Below are 15,136 nucleotides of genomic sequence, written 5' to 3' on the forward strand. Positions count from 1 at the left end.
TGAAGGGAGCATTTGACCTATCTATATGGATCATTTTCTTTTACTTCTCTCCTGTTGTGTTTCTGCATCCTGGTCCCTTAACCTGTCAGGCTGGGAGCAGAGCCCAGCTGTAATGAGCTGCACACACAGAAGTAATCAGCTAAAGCTAAGCCACTTCATTTCACAAGTCAGAGGGCTGGAAGAAGTCCTGCTAACTATGACTCCTGCTAGATGCCCATTCATATGAACCTGTCCTTGCTTGTAGAGCCAGGAAATGTTTCTATCAGCAGATGGAGATTTGGAAGTAGAAAAGCACTGCTCTGGTGATGATGGTTCATCACTAGTGATACGGTACAGCTCTGCCCTGCACTCCCAAAGAAGTCAGAAGAGCAAACCCAGAATGTAACCTGAAGTGACACATATAGACATGTACACTTCAAACTGAGGGCCAGGCACTAGAAATTTGAACACCATCACTCACAGCTTGCATGTAGATGGGGAGAAATGAGATGTCAAGAAGCTGGTTTGCATGCCTTAGGTTCTAGTAAACACCAACCTTCAGGAACTCGCACTGAAGCGTTGTCCTTAGCCACTAAAGACAAAGGCTCTCTCTGCTGCAGCTGAGGCACAAAGCTGAAATGCTTTGAGGGTAGATGTTTATAAACACTTTCCTCTCCTTGCAGGCGAGAAGCCAAAGGACTTTCTTATGGATTATCCAGTGCTCAGAAATCAGGTTAGTGGAGGGTCTTGTCCATTGGGCCAATGAGAAGTGGCTTCAGCACTTAGGCACGAAATGCTTATGCAATAGCATCGTGTTTCCTCGTTCAGATTCACCTCTTCCTACAAGGGAAACAGCAAATGATAATCCCACTTGTGTCGTCCTACCATGGTGCCCTGAGAAACAATATCATTTGGTTTCTATGACAGAAAGGCAATTAGCAAAAGATCTATTATACAGAGAGCATAAATTAGCATGCAAGAGTGCTCCCAGGTGCCCTCCCTTTCCTTCACTCCTCCAAAATATCTTTTTGCAGGAATTTGCTGCTTTCCTTTTGTTTTCTCCACAGCAGAGGGAATTGCTTTTCTCCAAAAGATCAAGGGCTAATAATTTTTGATGGCTTTAACATTTCCATCCCACTGCCCTCCCTGGTTGGAACTGTATTTATAAAGCCTAACAATACTGAGCTGCACTTCAAGTGTAAAATCTGAATATGGGATTTGCTTTAGGAGATGCCTGTAAAGCCCCAGGGAAGCCTATTCTTTGTCTTGCTCAGTAATGCTTTCTAGAGTGGAGTCTCCTGTCAGCTTGGAAGTTGGGATTTAGCTGTTTTTCCTGACCAACCAACTCAATAGAGGAATATCATTCTGAATCTTGGCTTTCCCTGAGGAAAGGAAACCTAAGCAACTCACGTGTCTCTTGACAAGTGCTTTGCAATAGCTCAGCTCCGAAATCTCATCCCCCAGCAGGTGCTGCTGACAGTGAAAGGAATGCTGTTACCCGCTGCAGCTTACCCTCATTAGAAAATTAATTTGGACTTAACATCATACTTGCTAATATGATTTTTTTTTTTTTGAGGTCACAGCACAACCCCTTCTCACTTGCTAATGAGGACAAATCCCAAGAAATTGGAGGTAGCCTCGTGTCCCATCAGTCTGTTGTGTGTGCGTGTCACAAATCGAGCTCCTAAGCCTGAGTGACCCAGGTTTGGTACTTGGGAGCCAGACCCATCTCTCCATAGACCTCCTGTTGAAGGTTTCTGGTCAATGCCTGACACTGAGGTTTTTTCTTTCATGTTTCATGGATGCTCTGAGAACAGATTAATTGATGACAGCAGATGCTCAAATCCCAAAAATGTGGAAGCCATGCTAGTCTGCTAAACACAAAACAAACAAAAAAAGACATTTTAAGCATTATTTTTGCCAGATAAGCAATGGCAAAACATGGAATTGATTTAAAGCCAGTATTTTACTGATATACTTTAAGGCATCAGCGTAGGCACTTACAGAGTTTGAGCCCTTCTTGCCAAGAAAATCTTCTGTGAAGTTTCATTTTCACTTGGAAATTCCAGTTGATGATTCACTTTTTTCCCTTTCACCCTCCAAATTTAGGGGACTCCCCCCCCCCCTCCCCAAACAGTCCATTTTAGTCCTGCTTTTTAACTGCTTGAATATCTTGACAGCAATGAGTACACCAAAAAGATAAGCTTTCTGATAAGCCTTCAGATTTTAAGCATTTAACTTGCTGATCAACTTATTTTTATTTCTTTATCATAGGCTGTTGGAAACAAATCAAGCAGCCTTTCACCAGACATCAGTCAACTGAATTTACCATCAGCTATAATAATGAGAAGGAGACACCCCAAAAACTAGATCTCATCACCAGTGACATGGCAGGTAACAATTGCTCCCCCCTGCAAGGCACTCATTTTGCTCTGCATGCAGATCAGCTAAGTGGGGGAGGGCTGAGGCATTAGTGTTACAAGCTCCAGCTCTCATGCAAGTGGAGGCTCAGAAACAGGATTTACAGTGAAACAGGTAAGTGTATTGGGAGGAGGAAACGACCGCTCTTTTGGAATTAGTATTCTTAGAGTTGTTGGGAAAGATTTCCTGACTCTGAAATAGTTACAGCTGAAGGTAACCACAGAAGGCACTCAGGCCTGGCTGCAGCACAAGAATGTGCCTAGGATAGGATAGTTTACATTTACTGGCTAATTTTATTCATTTCAGTTTAAACACAAATGTCTCTGGAAATGGAACAAAATATAATGCCCCTTGCTGCTGAGCAAAGAAGAAAAATGACTTGGCTTCTGGTGGGATTTCATGCCCATCTGGAAGCTGTGCTGAGATCCCTGTGCAGCTTTCTCCTATTTTGGAGATGAGACCCCCCAAAATGGAAGCAGGTAGATGAGAAAGAATGAAACAGAAACAACCGCAGTGCTTCTCTCCTGTGCTGCTTTGGCTCCAGGGCACTGTCTGGATAGAGCAAATTCCCACCTCAGTACTATTTTCATCCCAGAGGGATGCGTTGCTGGTTGGGATTTTTTAATTCATCCTCTTAGCACATCTTATCCCTGCCTAGTTTAGTCTGTCTGGAAAGGCCAGTGAGACCAGCCATCTCATGGGATCAGCAATCTTCCTGAAAGATTAATTTGCTGTTTCCAGCCTCCAGACCTTAGAAATTCCTTGGAATTTCTCCGATGTCTTTGGCAGAGACATACATTTAAACAACAAATGGATGGCTACTGTAATTCCATATGCTGCTGCCTTGGATATCTTTCAAGGACAGTTTCAGTCCTTTACAGAAATTTTCAGTATAAATATGCAGACACCTGTAAAGCAGTTGTATTTCCTGAAGGAATGAGATAAAGTTTGCTCTCAACTGGAATTATCTGGCTTCTTGGACCATGTCTGGGGAGCCTTCGCTCTTTCCATCCTCTTCTCCTGCCATGTTTGTGTCTAATTCCCAGGTGTGTACACACACACAGCTTAGGCATTTCACCTACAAGCATCTTAAAAATAAGAAACACGAAACAGAAATGTGCTGTTTAATAATTTAACTGCAGAGGATATGCAACTTGCATAGAGCTGGATACGCCAAACGAAATTCCCTCCCTTCCAGTCCCCGGCTGCCAGCCAGTTCTCAAAGGAGCAAGTGGAGATGCTTCATCCTGAACGAGGGAAATTGCTGGGGATGGCAGCAGTGGTGCCAGAGAGAGCTGCACCACTTACTTAGTGAAGTCTCATAACACCTTCACCCTACATGCTGAAGTTTGGGACATAGCCAGGAGCTGCCAAAAAGATTCACAGGACATATGGGATCCAATTTGACGCTCATGTCAGATGCACCACGATGCCAGAACAGAAACTGCACTCACTTCTTCACGCCTGCCTCAAAACATGATACTTTAGCAGTGTCACTTACCAGAGCTGTTCAGGCCACCCTTTGCATCCATAAGAGATTGTCACCAGCACCAAAGCGAGAAAGCTACAACGGTGAATTTTCTCATAATAGCTTCACTGGATTTTTTGAAACCCCTTTTAGTCCTGATCTCGCATGGCAGCCTGGCATCTGCCTCGACTAGGCATGCAAACACGCTTGTTGAGGCCACACTTTCTCCATCTCCCTCTTTGCTCCTGTTCAGGCTGCTTGCCCATCCCCAGCACCCTCCCTGCTGTCTCCCTTGACCAGGGTGACCGCCTGGTTCCTCTGGCAGCACTGGTCCCACCTCTTCTCTCATGACTTGTCCCCCCTCACACACCCGCAGCAGTGCTGGGCTGGCTTAGCGTGTTTCACACCTCCTTTGACTCTCTTGGCTGCCGTTCTGCCTAACTCCATCCTTCTTGTCACTCAGCTACTGCAAAATGCCTTTCAAATAAAGCCGGCACTTGGTCGGCTCGTTAAGAATCCTGCAGGCATTTTAATTATTCCAAAAGTGGAACACTCATTTCTGAGAACTTATTTGTGCATCTTCATGCCCTCTGTCCAGTTTGTTGCTAATATTTTGTTGGCTTCTCTCCTTTTTTTTTAGGGTTTACGAGTGTACTGCAGAAGCGAAGTGAATTTACTTGGGTGGGTAGGAGGGAAAGGCAAGTAGGAAGAAGGGTGGCAGATTGGAACTCCTCCATGGAAGAACTTCTGCCATGTTCTGCAAGGTTTGCTTGCTAAGGGAGGTTATAGGACGTGCTTTGGGGAAGGGTTTCCTCACATTCCTGATAACCATGTGCTTGATAGAATAACAGCAATTTTTCCACACAAAATGCTTATCTATGCATAAGGATTAGATACACAAAATAATCAGTCTATGCCTTACTGAGCAGTTCACCCTTCCTTTTAGATTACCAGCAGCCCCTCATGATTGGGACTGGGACAGTAACAAGGAAAGGATCTACTTTTCGACCCATGGACACAAAAGATGAGGGAAGAAGAGGGAGTTTAGAGTTTGAAAATCACTATCACTGTCCACACAGAGGTAACCGGCACGAATATGCTCTGCCCCTGGCCAGCCAGGAGCCTGAATATGCTACCCCCATCATCGAGCGGCACGCAGCAAGAGAGAACAGTTTCCCCTCTGAGAACGGCTACAACATACCTGTGGCCTCGTCTCAGAAACACTCCCTTCCCGCTGGCAGCTTCTCCGGTTCAGCTAAGGCCGACGCCAGGAACGGAGACTATCAGACACCCCAGAGTGTCATGAACTACGACAAACCCAAAGCGAACGGTGTCCTGACCTCCGTCAGCTACAGCACGGACTACCAGAAGCCTCAGCCCAACGGTCTGGGGAGCGAGGGCTACTCAACACCCAGAGACTGTCTAAAGCCCATAAGCCAGACAGCGATGACAGCTCTCTTGTGATGTGCCCAGCAGCAGAGACACGGCGCGCAGGAGCAACACCGCACAGCCTTCTGAAGCAGAAACCGGAGTTTGGAGGGACTCTGCTGCGGGAGGCAGAAGGCAAACAAGCCCTGTGTACATAATATTTCAGTCTTGCTGGGTTCTGACATCTGAAGAAAGCATATGCTGTTTATCACTGTTTATAGCAAGAGAGATGTTATCAGTGAAGACTGTACATCTTATTTTCTGTAACTGATCTCAGTGCTCCACTTGCAATGTGTGCAATTTGTACATAGCTTTTATTTAAGGAGAATTATCTTAAGTTTCCTTTCCCACCTGGGACATCGAAAGGATTGCAGAAATACCTATTTAAGACAAACAAGCCTCCTTCTCCATCCTTATTTTACCTGCTGTTGTGCTGGCAGCTGTAAACAGCATACCCGAGAACTGTGATTCATCTTCTTTCCTATGATAACTCAAGATAGGGCATCACTGTAGTTCTTACTGGGAGGATAGAAGAAGTTAAACTACTTGAAGCATAACATGCACAAGAGAAGGCAGCTGAGCATCTAAATGCTGTGTTCAAATCCATCTTCCTGACTGCCTTTTTAGCAGCAGTTCTTGTATGCTTGAATTTGATCTAGCTTACAAGCTGAGCCTAACTTCCTACTCATGTTAGAAACAGGTAGAAAGGCTGAAACCAGTTTGGGATTCAAACCACGGTAATTACTCTGCAATACAAACAAAAATGAACAACAAACCCAACACCTTTCAATCCAGCCTGTTTTCCAGGAAGCGTGTGTGGAACCAAAATGAGAATTTACAGCTGAGAATTAAATCTCATTGAATCCCTGGCTGATGCTTTTGCTGCTAAAACACAAGGAAATGTGTTCCTTGGCACAAAGCAGCAAACTTCCTGAACTCTTCATATCACAGCTAGGTATTTTTCTGTCTTACAAATGTAGTGTAACAGTTCTATTTGAAATATTTTGGCTAAGTGAAACACGGTCTGTGTATGGCTTACTGTTGCAGTTCAACTTGCAAGGCAGCAGATCAGCGCAGTTGTTTCCCAACAGGTTGTCTTTTGCAGCTAATGCTACCCTTCAGTCTGTTCTTGGACAGACATCCACGGGGATGGTGCAATGGATTGCACGGTAGCTGGTTGCTCTTCCAGCAGGGTCATCGCTGGAGCAAAACAACATCTGCTAGCAACTGGGACTGTACACTGCCCTTCCACCTGCAATGCTTGAAGCATCACTTTGGATTCAGAAGCTTGTCCTAAGATGTGATGTACTTGGGGGAAGGAAGACTGGTGCTATATTTATTGTACAAGGTTGTGAAAAGAGACCAGTAAAGCCTGAGCTCAGGGACAGCCACTAGCTAAAGGCCCTCCCTTTCCTTCTGTGTGAACGGGAGATAATTTGCAACAGATGCAATGAAGACTTGTAGTCTGTTTGCAAAGTGCTTATAGAGGCCTTGGGCAACCTGCTCCAGTGGAAGGTGTCTCTGCCCATGGCAGGGAGGGTTGAAACTGGATGATGTGTGAAGTCCCTTCCATGCCAAACCATTCTGCAACTCCTTGGGTGGAAAGTGATGTCGGAGCATGGACCAGTTGCAGTGATACTACTCACAAATATTGCTAAGCCCAGCCACAGTCAACCTTCAGGCAAGATCTTAGTGGGTTCTTTGCTGCATCTGCTTGTTTTGTGGCTTCAGTGGCACCAGTCACTCTCACTGCACGCCGTGCATGTGATTCCTGTGCAGAGAAGAGAGAGTCAAGGTAACCTCGTAGCCTGCCTGTGTTTGCTGTCAATACAGTTTCTGTGAAATGTCTGAAACACCTCAGGTCCTGAAGTGAAACAGCAGCAGCCTGTTTGTTAGACCGAGCTGGGCGGTGTTGTTTACCTTCTGTTGTTTACATGTCTGTGTAAATAAAGAACACTGGTATTTGTAAATCAGTCACACAGCTCTGCTACTTAGCTCAGTGGCTTGATCGTCACTGCACGCCCACTCTTGTCACATCTCTGGCAGGGTGAGAAAGAAGAGTTCCTCACACCCTGCAAAAGTGCCAGCTGTGCTGTTGCAATTCATGGTCCTGGTGTGACAGGCTAAAAAAAGCTTCTCTCGGTGCCCCATTTAGCCTGGCCGTAAGCTCTAGAGAAGAAGCACCCACGAACAAATGTCTGTGCCCAGCCCTGCTGCTGGATGCATATAATTGAGGAAAGGATGAGGATGCCCTCCTGATGAGCCTGAAACCAATACTCCACCCACACAGCTCATTAGCCTGACTTGTCACTTTACAAACAAGCAGCGTTCAGTAATCAGGGCTGCTCCCCACCTAATGAGGCACCCAGATAATGCAGCAGGGCCAGGCAGCAGATGACACTGTTTGTATTATGATAATCTTTTCACATGCCTCCAGCACTCCATCTGCAGTATGCTACAAGTGTCAAAGGTGTTTTGGTAGTGTGTGCCCGTTTCTGCCGCCATGCACATGCCTCTTAAGACAGCTGGTCGTAGCCTAATGAAAACTTGGGAGTTGATTTGCACCTTTATCCTCCCTGGCCTCAAAGTAACCCTGTAAAACTGGAAAAAAAAAAAAAGGGGGGGGGGGGGGGGGCTTAAAATAAAGTCCCAAATATTTCCCTCATCCTTGTGTCACAGTGGCCCGGTGCTGGAAGAGACAGTGTAGCAGCTCTCAAATTGCTCACAGTTCTTAGTAACTGTCATGGTGCCTCCTGGTTTGTGTCTGAGTGACTGCTGAGTGTGGGTAACATAAAAAGCCTTGAGCTTCTCCACCTTGGCCAAGAAAGAAGCTTTTCAGTGCCCCTAGCAACAGCTATGCAAGGGTACTTTCTACCTGTGTAGTGTCTCTATCCTGACGGTAGTGGAGATACCCAACCCTGGTGTAGGAAGGAAAGGGGTCTGCTAGACTCTTCCCAGTGGCAGAGACTCATCCTCATGCCCATCCATGGTACCATGCCCACGGTATAGCAAACTCCAGCTTGTCTGCATCATCCTGTTTTCACCATCAAAACCAGTCACAGGTATAACACAGTGGTAGACATTAATCCTCATGCTCATCCATAGTACCATGGTACAGCAAGCTCCAGCTTGTCTGCATCAACCTGTTCTCACCATGAAAAACAGTCACAAGTATAACACAGTGGCAGAGAGCCTCATGCCCATCCATGGTACCATGGTACAGCAAGCTCCAGCTTGTCTGCATCAACCTTTTCTCACCATCAAAACCAGTCACAGGTATAACACAGGCAGCTTTATCAAACATCACACATTTAAAAATCATCCTTCCACAGTGCATGTGAGAGGCTACACCATTTGGAGACATTTACACCCTTAAGGGCTGTCTTAGCTCTGAGTCCTTCTCCAACATCTCTACAGGCTGTATGAGAGCAGAGTCTGATTCTCTGGTGAGTGAAGACTTTCAGGAGCTTTCCCATGCCGAACTTCTTTCCTGAACAGGCACTCCCAGTAGGCTGGTGCAGTAAAACCAAGCCAGAGTTCACAGGAAGGTTAAATATTAACTGATCATATCATCAGGGCCCTGCCTGCCCCAACTGTAGGTGACAGCAAGCCTCTGACTGCCAGGAACAGGGTTACACAGTGGAACTGTCCATGTGCCTTACAAGAATTGACAAAGAAGGCTCTTGAGGTAAAAATGTGTAGAAGCCAGTGTACACTACCTACAGCTGGAGTCCAAATACACAGCTTAGCATGCATTGCTAGGTGGTGCTTTACATTTAAAGAGAAAACAAAAACCTCACAAGAAAAAAAAATGAAAGCAAACAAAAGTTCCCAAAACAGCACAGCAAACCCACAAATGCTCTTCTCTCATCTGCTTAGATTGTGAAACAGGCAGTGAGTTCTTACTTATTCTGTCCAGTACCTTTCTAACTCTCAACACAAAAGCTTTCATTTATTCCTCCTATCAAGTGTAATTCACTGTGTCTTTCAGTTTACAGAGTTTTACCACTACATATTCATCCTTCTTTAGTACCTCCCAGAATCTTTACATCCAACAGGCAACTGCTTAAAATCAGTCCTTGACTTGCCAACTGCAACTAGGATATTCCCAGCTCAGTGGATCTCACAGAATCACAGAATTTCTTAGACTGGAAAAGCCCTTCAAGTTCATGGACTCCAATCATTAGTTTCACACTAACTAGTCCTTGACTAAACCGAAGCCCTCAGCACAACAAATCTACTCATTTTAGATCACCACCTACTCTCTTAGTGTCTGTCTCTGGATCAAGCACTTGTCCTCACCTTCATCTCCAGACACCATCCACAGGGTGGGTCCCAGCAGCTCAGTAGCCCAGTGGCTACAGCATCTCTGTATAGATGGGGGAAAGCAGGAAGAGCTGCGAGGCCAACCTGTATGCCCTGTGTCTATTGAGTAGTGCAGCTTCTGAACTAACACCATGGTGGTTATGACAGTGCCTCTAGGCACCTCTGGTTTGAAACAAAGGCTTTGTGCTTCACTTTTAAAAAGAGCTAAAGGGAAGGCAAGCCAGAATTTTTTCCCCAGCATGTTCTAAGTCAGTTCAAGAGTGCAAAAGCAAAGTGCAGAAACAAGAAGCAAGCTTTGTGACATCTATCTGTGTCAGTGGTCTCACAGAAGTCCTGCGAGAGACTACCCACTGAAAAAAGAACTTTGTAGAAATGCATCAGTATTCTTCTGTCCACTCTCTCCCCAAAACCCAGTTAGGTTTGCTCAGTGAGTGGGTTGTCTTAAGAGCTCCTCTAGCCTGTAATCAGTCTGTGCCACAGGAATGACAAGGTTGTGTTGTTGCATTCCTCTTCTCATTATTTTCCATAATGAAAATCTTATGCCGCCCTTTGTTTTCCAGGGTCAGCTATGATGTAAGCTTGTACTGACCTCCAGGACAGCACAGGATAAATGAAAGCAGAATTTAATGTTTCAAACTCACTGTTGTTGATACCTATACTGAAAACTACCCTGCCATGGCTGTGGTAACAAGATTAGTTAGTCAGTCTTGATAACGAGATAAACACTGTTATGAAGCAGCAGCAACACTGAAGAGTTACTGAAGACTGAGTATGTGCTGATTAAAGGGAAGATGCCAATCCTGTAGGATCACTTTCAAACTTAAAATAGAAAACTCTCCTGAGGGCTTCTTTTTTTGAAGCCCCCCCGCTCTTGCCCCCAGTACAGTCCTACCATCCATAAAGGACACACGAGAAGGAGTCAGATAAAGTATTTCTAAAATAGATAAAGAAGGAAGACATCCTTAGTTGGGGAAAACTCAAGTTATCCGTGATAAGGAGGACGCCTAGCATCTGACATTCTGTGCTATCTCGTTGTGTAGTCTGGACATGAGAATTTGGAGGCTTTTGAATTCAGATTCCACTGTATTTGTTTAGTTTTGTCTCTGCACACCCTGAAAAACATCTGCCATCCATAGTGTGCAGAAGTTACTCAGTAACCTCTGGTCCTTTCATTATTTATTCTGCCACTTTTGCAATGCAGCTACCGAGTTGTCACAAGACATCCAAGAGATTATCATCCTGCTTATTTTTATACAGTCTCAGGTATTAAAAACAGAAATCCAGGAAGAAGGCAACTTCAGTGAAAGCACAAGATTATTTTTCAGCATAGCAAAAAAGATAAGCCCATATATATGACATAATACTGTTACTAAGGCTTTTGTGCCCTGATTAACCACTCTGAACTGATCTACAGTTTTTTGAGTAGACACAAAGTTTTTAACAGATCTTACAGTAAAAGCTTCCACGATGATCTGCATTATCTGCTCACCTGAAAAGGAATAGTATCCCTGGATACTCAGCATTTCCTCCTATGAGTTTGAGCTACCAAAGAGAGTGAGAACACTTACAATACAACAGATCCTTCAAAATTTGTGACATTGTCTCAGCCAGCTCAGCTGACAACAGGCAATAGTAGACTTTGAACCATGTGTATGTCACCTAGCAGAAAGCAAGCAAAATAGCAATGCTCATATCCTTGGCTTAAAAGAAACAAGTTTAAGGCCAGGCTGGATGAGTCTCTGGCCAGTCTGATCTAGGGTAGGGTGTCCCTGCCCATGGCAGGGGCCCTGGAACTAGATGATCCTTGTGCTGCCTTCCAACCCTGACTGATTCTATGATTTCATGAGTACAAAGAATCCAGAAATACACAGCAGTGGCTGAAGCCTGACCCACGACAAGGAGCTTATTCAAAGTCCTCCTCTATGAGAAGTGGCAGATAGCAAAGAAGCTGGTGATGCTTGCTACAAAAGAGGAGGAGAAAAGGACCTGGATGTGATGGAAATTACACGGGAGGAAGACAGGAAATTACATCAGCCCCCATCCAGCCCCTGGGCTGAACGATTTAATGCCTTCATCGTGTTCTAGAAACTTCAGCTTTTACAAACGTATTTTACACGTCTGAACTTCCATGGCTCAGGCAATCATTTCACAGATGAGTAAACTGAGGCAGACAGCTCTGCTGCCACTTGTCCAGAGCTGCACCAACAAGTCAAGCCCATCCCAAAAGGTAAAGATCTCTGAGAACATGAACGGCAAACCTATGAAAAGTCCTCTCTTGTGCAAGGAAGGAAGGCAGGGGTGATAAAGACTCAGATGAGCTAGCAGACCTCACTTGGAGAGGCAGCTTTTCTTCACATCTATGGCTAAGCTTTTTATCCTTAAGTGACACCATCTGTTCTGACAGACAGTTTTACAAAAGTTGAAGAAGGTGACCTGGATAAAGCCTGCCTGCGATGTGGGAAAGCTGGAGTCACGCGTGCATGTGGAAAGCCTGTGGACAGTCCGTGCAACTTCTTTCCCTCAGATATCCAAGAACTTTCAGCAGCTCGTCATAAAAAGCGGCACAAGGCGCTTCTTTTTGACAGCCCACAGCACAAGGCAAGCCACACTTTTGCTAACAAGGCTTCAGTAACTTTTCCACAGGCTTGCAAATGCCTGGCAGGTGGCACTCAGCAAAGACGCTTTCAGGGCAAGCATTTCATTTCTATAGGTAACTTTTTGGCAGATGATGTCACACTCCATCTGCCCCTATTTGTAGCTCCAGTCACATCACTGTACAAGGACTGGCATTGAGGGCATAAATATTTTATGCCACAGAACATTCTCCTGCCAAGGTCACTGATCAGCTGGCTAGCAAAAACAAAGTCTGGAGGCTGCACTATCAAAAGCAGGGAGAGAAGATGCTGGTGGGTCAATGTGAACTGATCTTTCCTCTAAGAAGCTTCTGTCTGAAACTAGACTAGAGCTAAACAATCATCATCTCTTTTTATCACTTCTCCTTGCTACAGACTGGTATGAAGGGCAAAGCTCCCAGGAAAGCGATGAGGCTGGTTGCCAATCATGACTGACGGGCACTGGCACACTGCAGGAAGGAGTGTTTGCAAACCTCCCCAGTACCTCATTTCATTTGTTATCAACACATTGGGTGCCTTTCTTTTGGAATGATGTCACCCACAAACAACAATACAGAATTGCACTGGTGAGGTGCAAGTTTGTAAGAGAGCAGTTTAAAACTCAGTTTTAAAGCAATTGGTGGGGAGATTTAGGTATTTTTTAGCAATTCATGAATCCAGAGCAACACAATGGAGCAACAAGGACAAGTGCAGAGTCCTGCACCTGGGAAGGAATAACAAACTCCACCAGGACAGGCTGGGAGGTGATCTGCTGGAGAGCAGCCCTGTGGAGAGGGACCTGGGAGTGCTGGCAGATAACAAGTTAACCATGGCACAGCAATGTGCCCTTGTGGCCAAGAAGGCCAATGGCATCCTGGGGTGTATTAGGAAGAGTGTGTCCAGCAGATCGATTCTCCTTCCCCTCTACTCTGCCCTGGGGAGACCTCATCTTGAATACTGTTTTCAGTTTTGGGCTCCCAGTTGAAGAGGGACAGGGATCTGCTGGAGAGGGTCCATCAGAGGTCTACGAGGATGATTAGGGGACAGGAGGGCATGGCTGATGAGGCGAGGCTGAGGGACCTGGGGCTGCTTAGTCTGGAGAAGAGAAGACTGAGAGGGGACTTGATAAATGTTTATAAACACATGAGGGCTGGGGGTCAGGAGAGGGGGACAGGCTCTGCTCACTGCTCCCTGGGATAGGACAAGAAGCAATGGATGGAAGCTGCAGCACAGGAGGTTCCAGCTCAACGCAAAGGGGAACTTCTTTCCTGTAAGGGTCCCAGAGCACTGGCACAGGCTGCCCAGAGAGGCTGTGGGGTCTCCTGTGGAGCCTTTCAAGGCCTGTCTGGATGTGTTCCTCTGTGATCTGTGTTAGATAGCACTGTCCTGCTCTGGCAGGGGGGTTGGACTCGATGATCTCCTTGGCTGCCTTCCGACCCCTGACACCCTGTGAGCCTGTGACGTTGGCAGGGTCTGTGTGTGTGCTCATGTGCACTCGAAGATCTGCTCACCTTGACAGAGAGGACAACTTGTACTGTGAGGTGTGTCACCCTTGCTACCGGATAGGAAGTATTCTGGCTGTTTGCTGTTTCAGAGTGCGTGTTACGGTAAATAATTCTCACGAATAAAGCTCTTTTCCTGTCAAATTGAAGCCTCTCCTGGCAAGCAGCCCACGGCAGAGTCGCTTCTCTTTCGCCTCGCAGCCTTCCCGCTGCAGGTTTGACGGCAGCTGCTGCCCCCTGCTGGCGCTGGGGGTGAGTGCAAATAGCTGGCGCCAAGCGCGGCAGCACTCTGATCACAGGGGTCAGGGGTCGGAAGGGACCCGAAGAGACCATCGAGCGCAACCCTCCTGCCACAGCAGGACCATACAATCTAGCTCAGGTCACACAGGAACGCATCCAGATGGGCCTTGAAAGGCTCCAGAGAAGGAAACTCCACAACCTCTCTGGGCAGCCTGTGCTCTGGGACCCTTACAGTCAAGAAGTTTCACTTGTGTTGAGCTGGAACCTGCTGTGCTGCAGCTTCCATCCATTGCTCCTTGTCCTATCCCAGGGAGCAGTGAGCAGAGCCTGTCCCCCCACTCCTGACACACAACCCTCAGACATTTTTAAACATGCATTAAACTCCCTTTCAGTCCTCTCCAGATTATAAAGCCCCAGGTCCCTAATTGTAATCTCTAAGTAACAGCCAACTTCTGGCATTGAAAATGGTATAAAACTGAGACAGTCCAAAGGACATTTGCCACACAATCATAAAGGTTCAGTAAGGCAAAGTGTATGGTCCTGCGCCTAGGTTGAGGCAATCCTAGGTATCAGTACAGGCTGCAGGATGATGAGACTGAGAGCAGACCTGCAGAAAGGGATTTGGGGGTGCTGGTGGATGAGAAGCTGAACATGAGCCAATGATGTGTGCCTGCAGCTCAGAAGGCCAGCAGCATCCTAGGCTGTATCACAGGAAGTGTGGCCAGCAGGCTGAGAGGTGATTCTGCCACTCTGGTAAGACCTCACCTGGAGTACTGACTGTATTTACTTCTGGCATCCTCAACACAAGAAGGACACAGACCTGATGGAGCAGGTTCAGAGGAAGGCCATGCAAATGACCCTGGGTTTGGAGCACCACAGCTGTGAGGACAGGCTGAGGAAGCTGGGGTTATTCAGCCTGGAGAAAGCTCTGGGGAGACCTAACAGCAGCCTTCCTGTACCCGAAAAGAGCCTACAAGCAGGCTGCAGAGGGACTGTTTACAAAGGCCTGGAGTGACAGGACAAGGGGCAATGGTCTGATATTAGAGTAGATTTGAATTGGGTGTTAGGAACAAGTTCTGGACCATGATGGTGGTGGAACACTGGAACAGGTTGCCTAGGGAGGTACTTCAGGCCTCATCCCCAGAATTATTGTCAGACTC

At 46.3% G+C, this 15,136-nt stretch overlaps 1 protein-coding gene across 1 annotated transcript in view; it reads left to right on the forward strand.

The window, feature by feature from the left end:
• Positions 1–7,269, forward strand: part of DCBLD1 (discoidin, CUB and LCCL domain containing 1) — a 52,489-nt gene extending 45,220 nt beyond the window's left edge. The window contains 3 exon segments of the mRNA XM_064170166.1: positions 663–712; positions 2,254–2,373; positions 4,815–7,269. Of these exon segments, the coding sequence (XP_064026236.1) occupies positions 663–712; positions 2,254–2,373; positions 4,815–5,332 (688 nt within the window). The 3' untranslated portion in view covers positions 5,333–7,269.
• Positions 7,270–15,136: the final 7,867 nt, after the last annotated feature.

Source organism: Pogoniulus pusillus, chromosome 33 (assembly GCF_015220805.1).
Source record: "Pogoniulus pusillus isolate bPogPus1 chromosome 33, bPogPus1.pri, whole genome shotgun sequence".
Lineage (NCBI taxonomy): Eukaryota > Metazoa > Chordata > Aves > Piciformes > Lybiidae > Pogoniulus > Pogoniulus pusillus.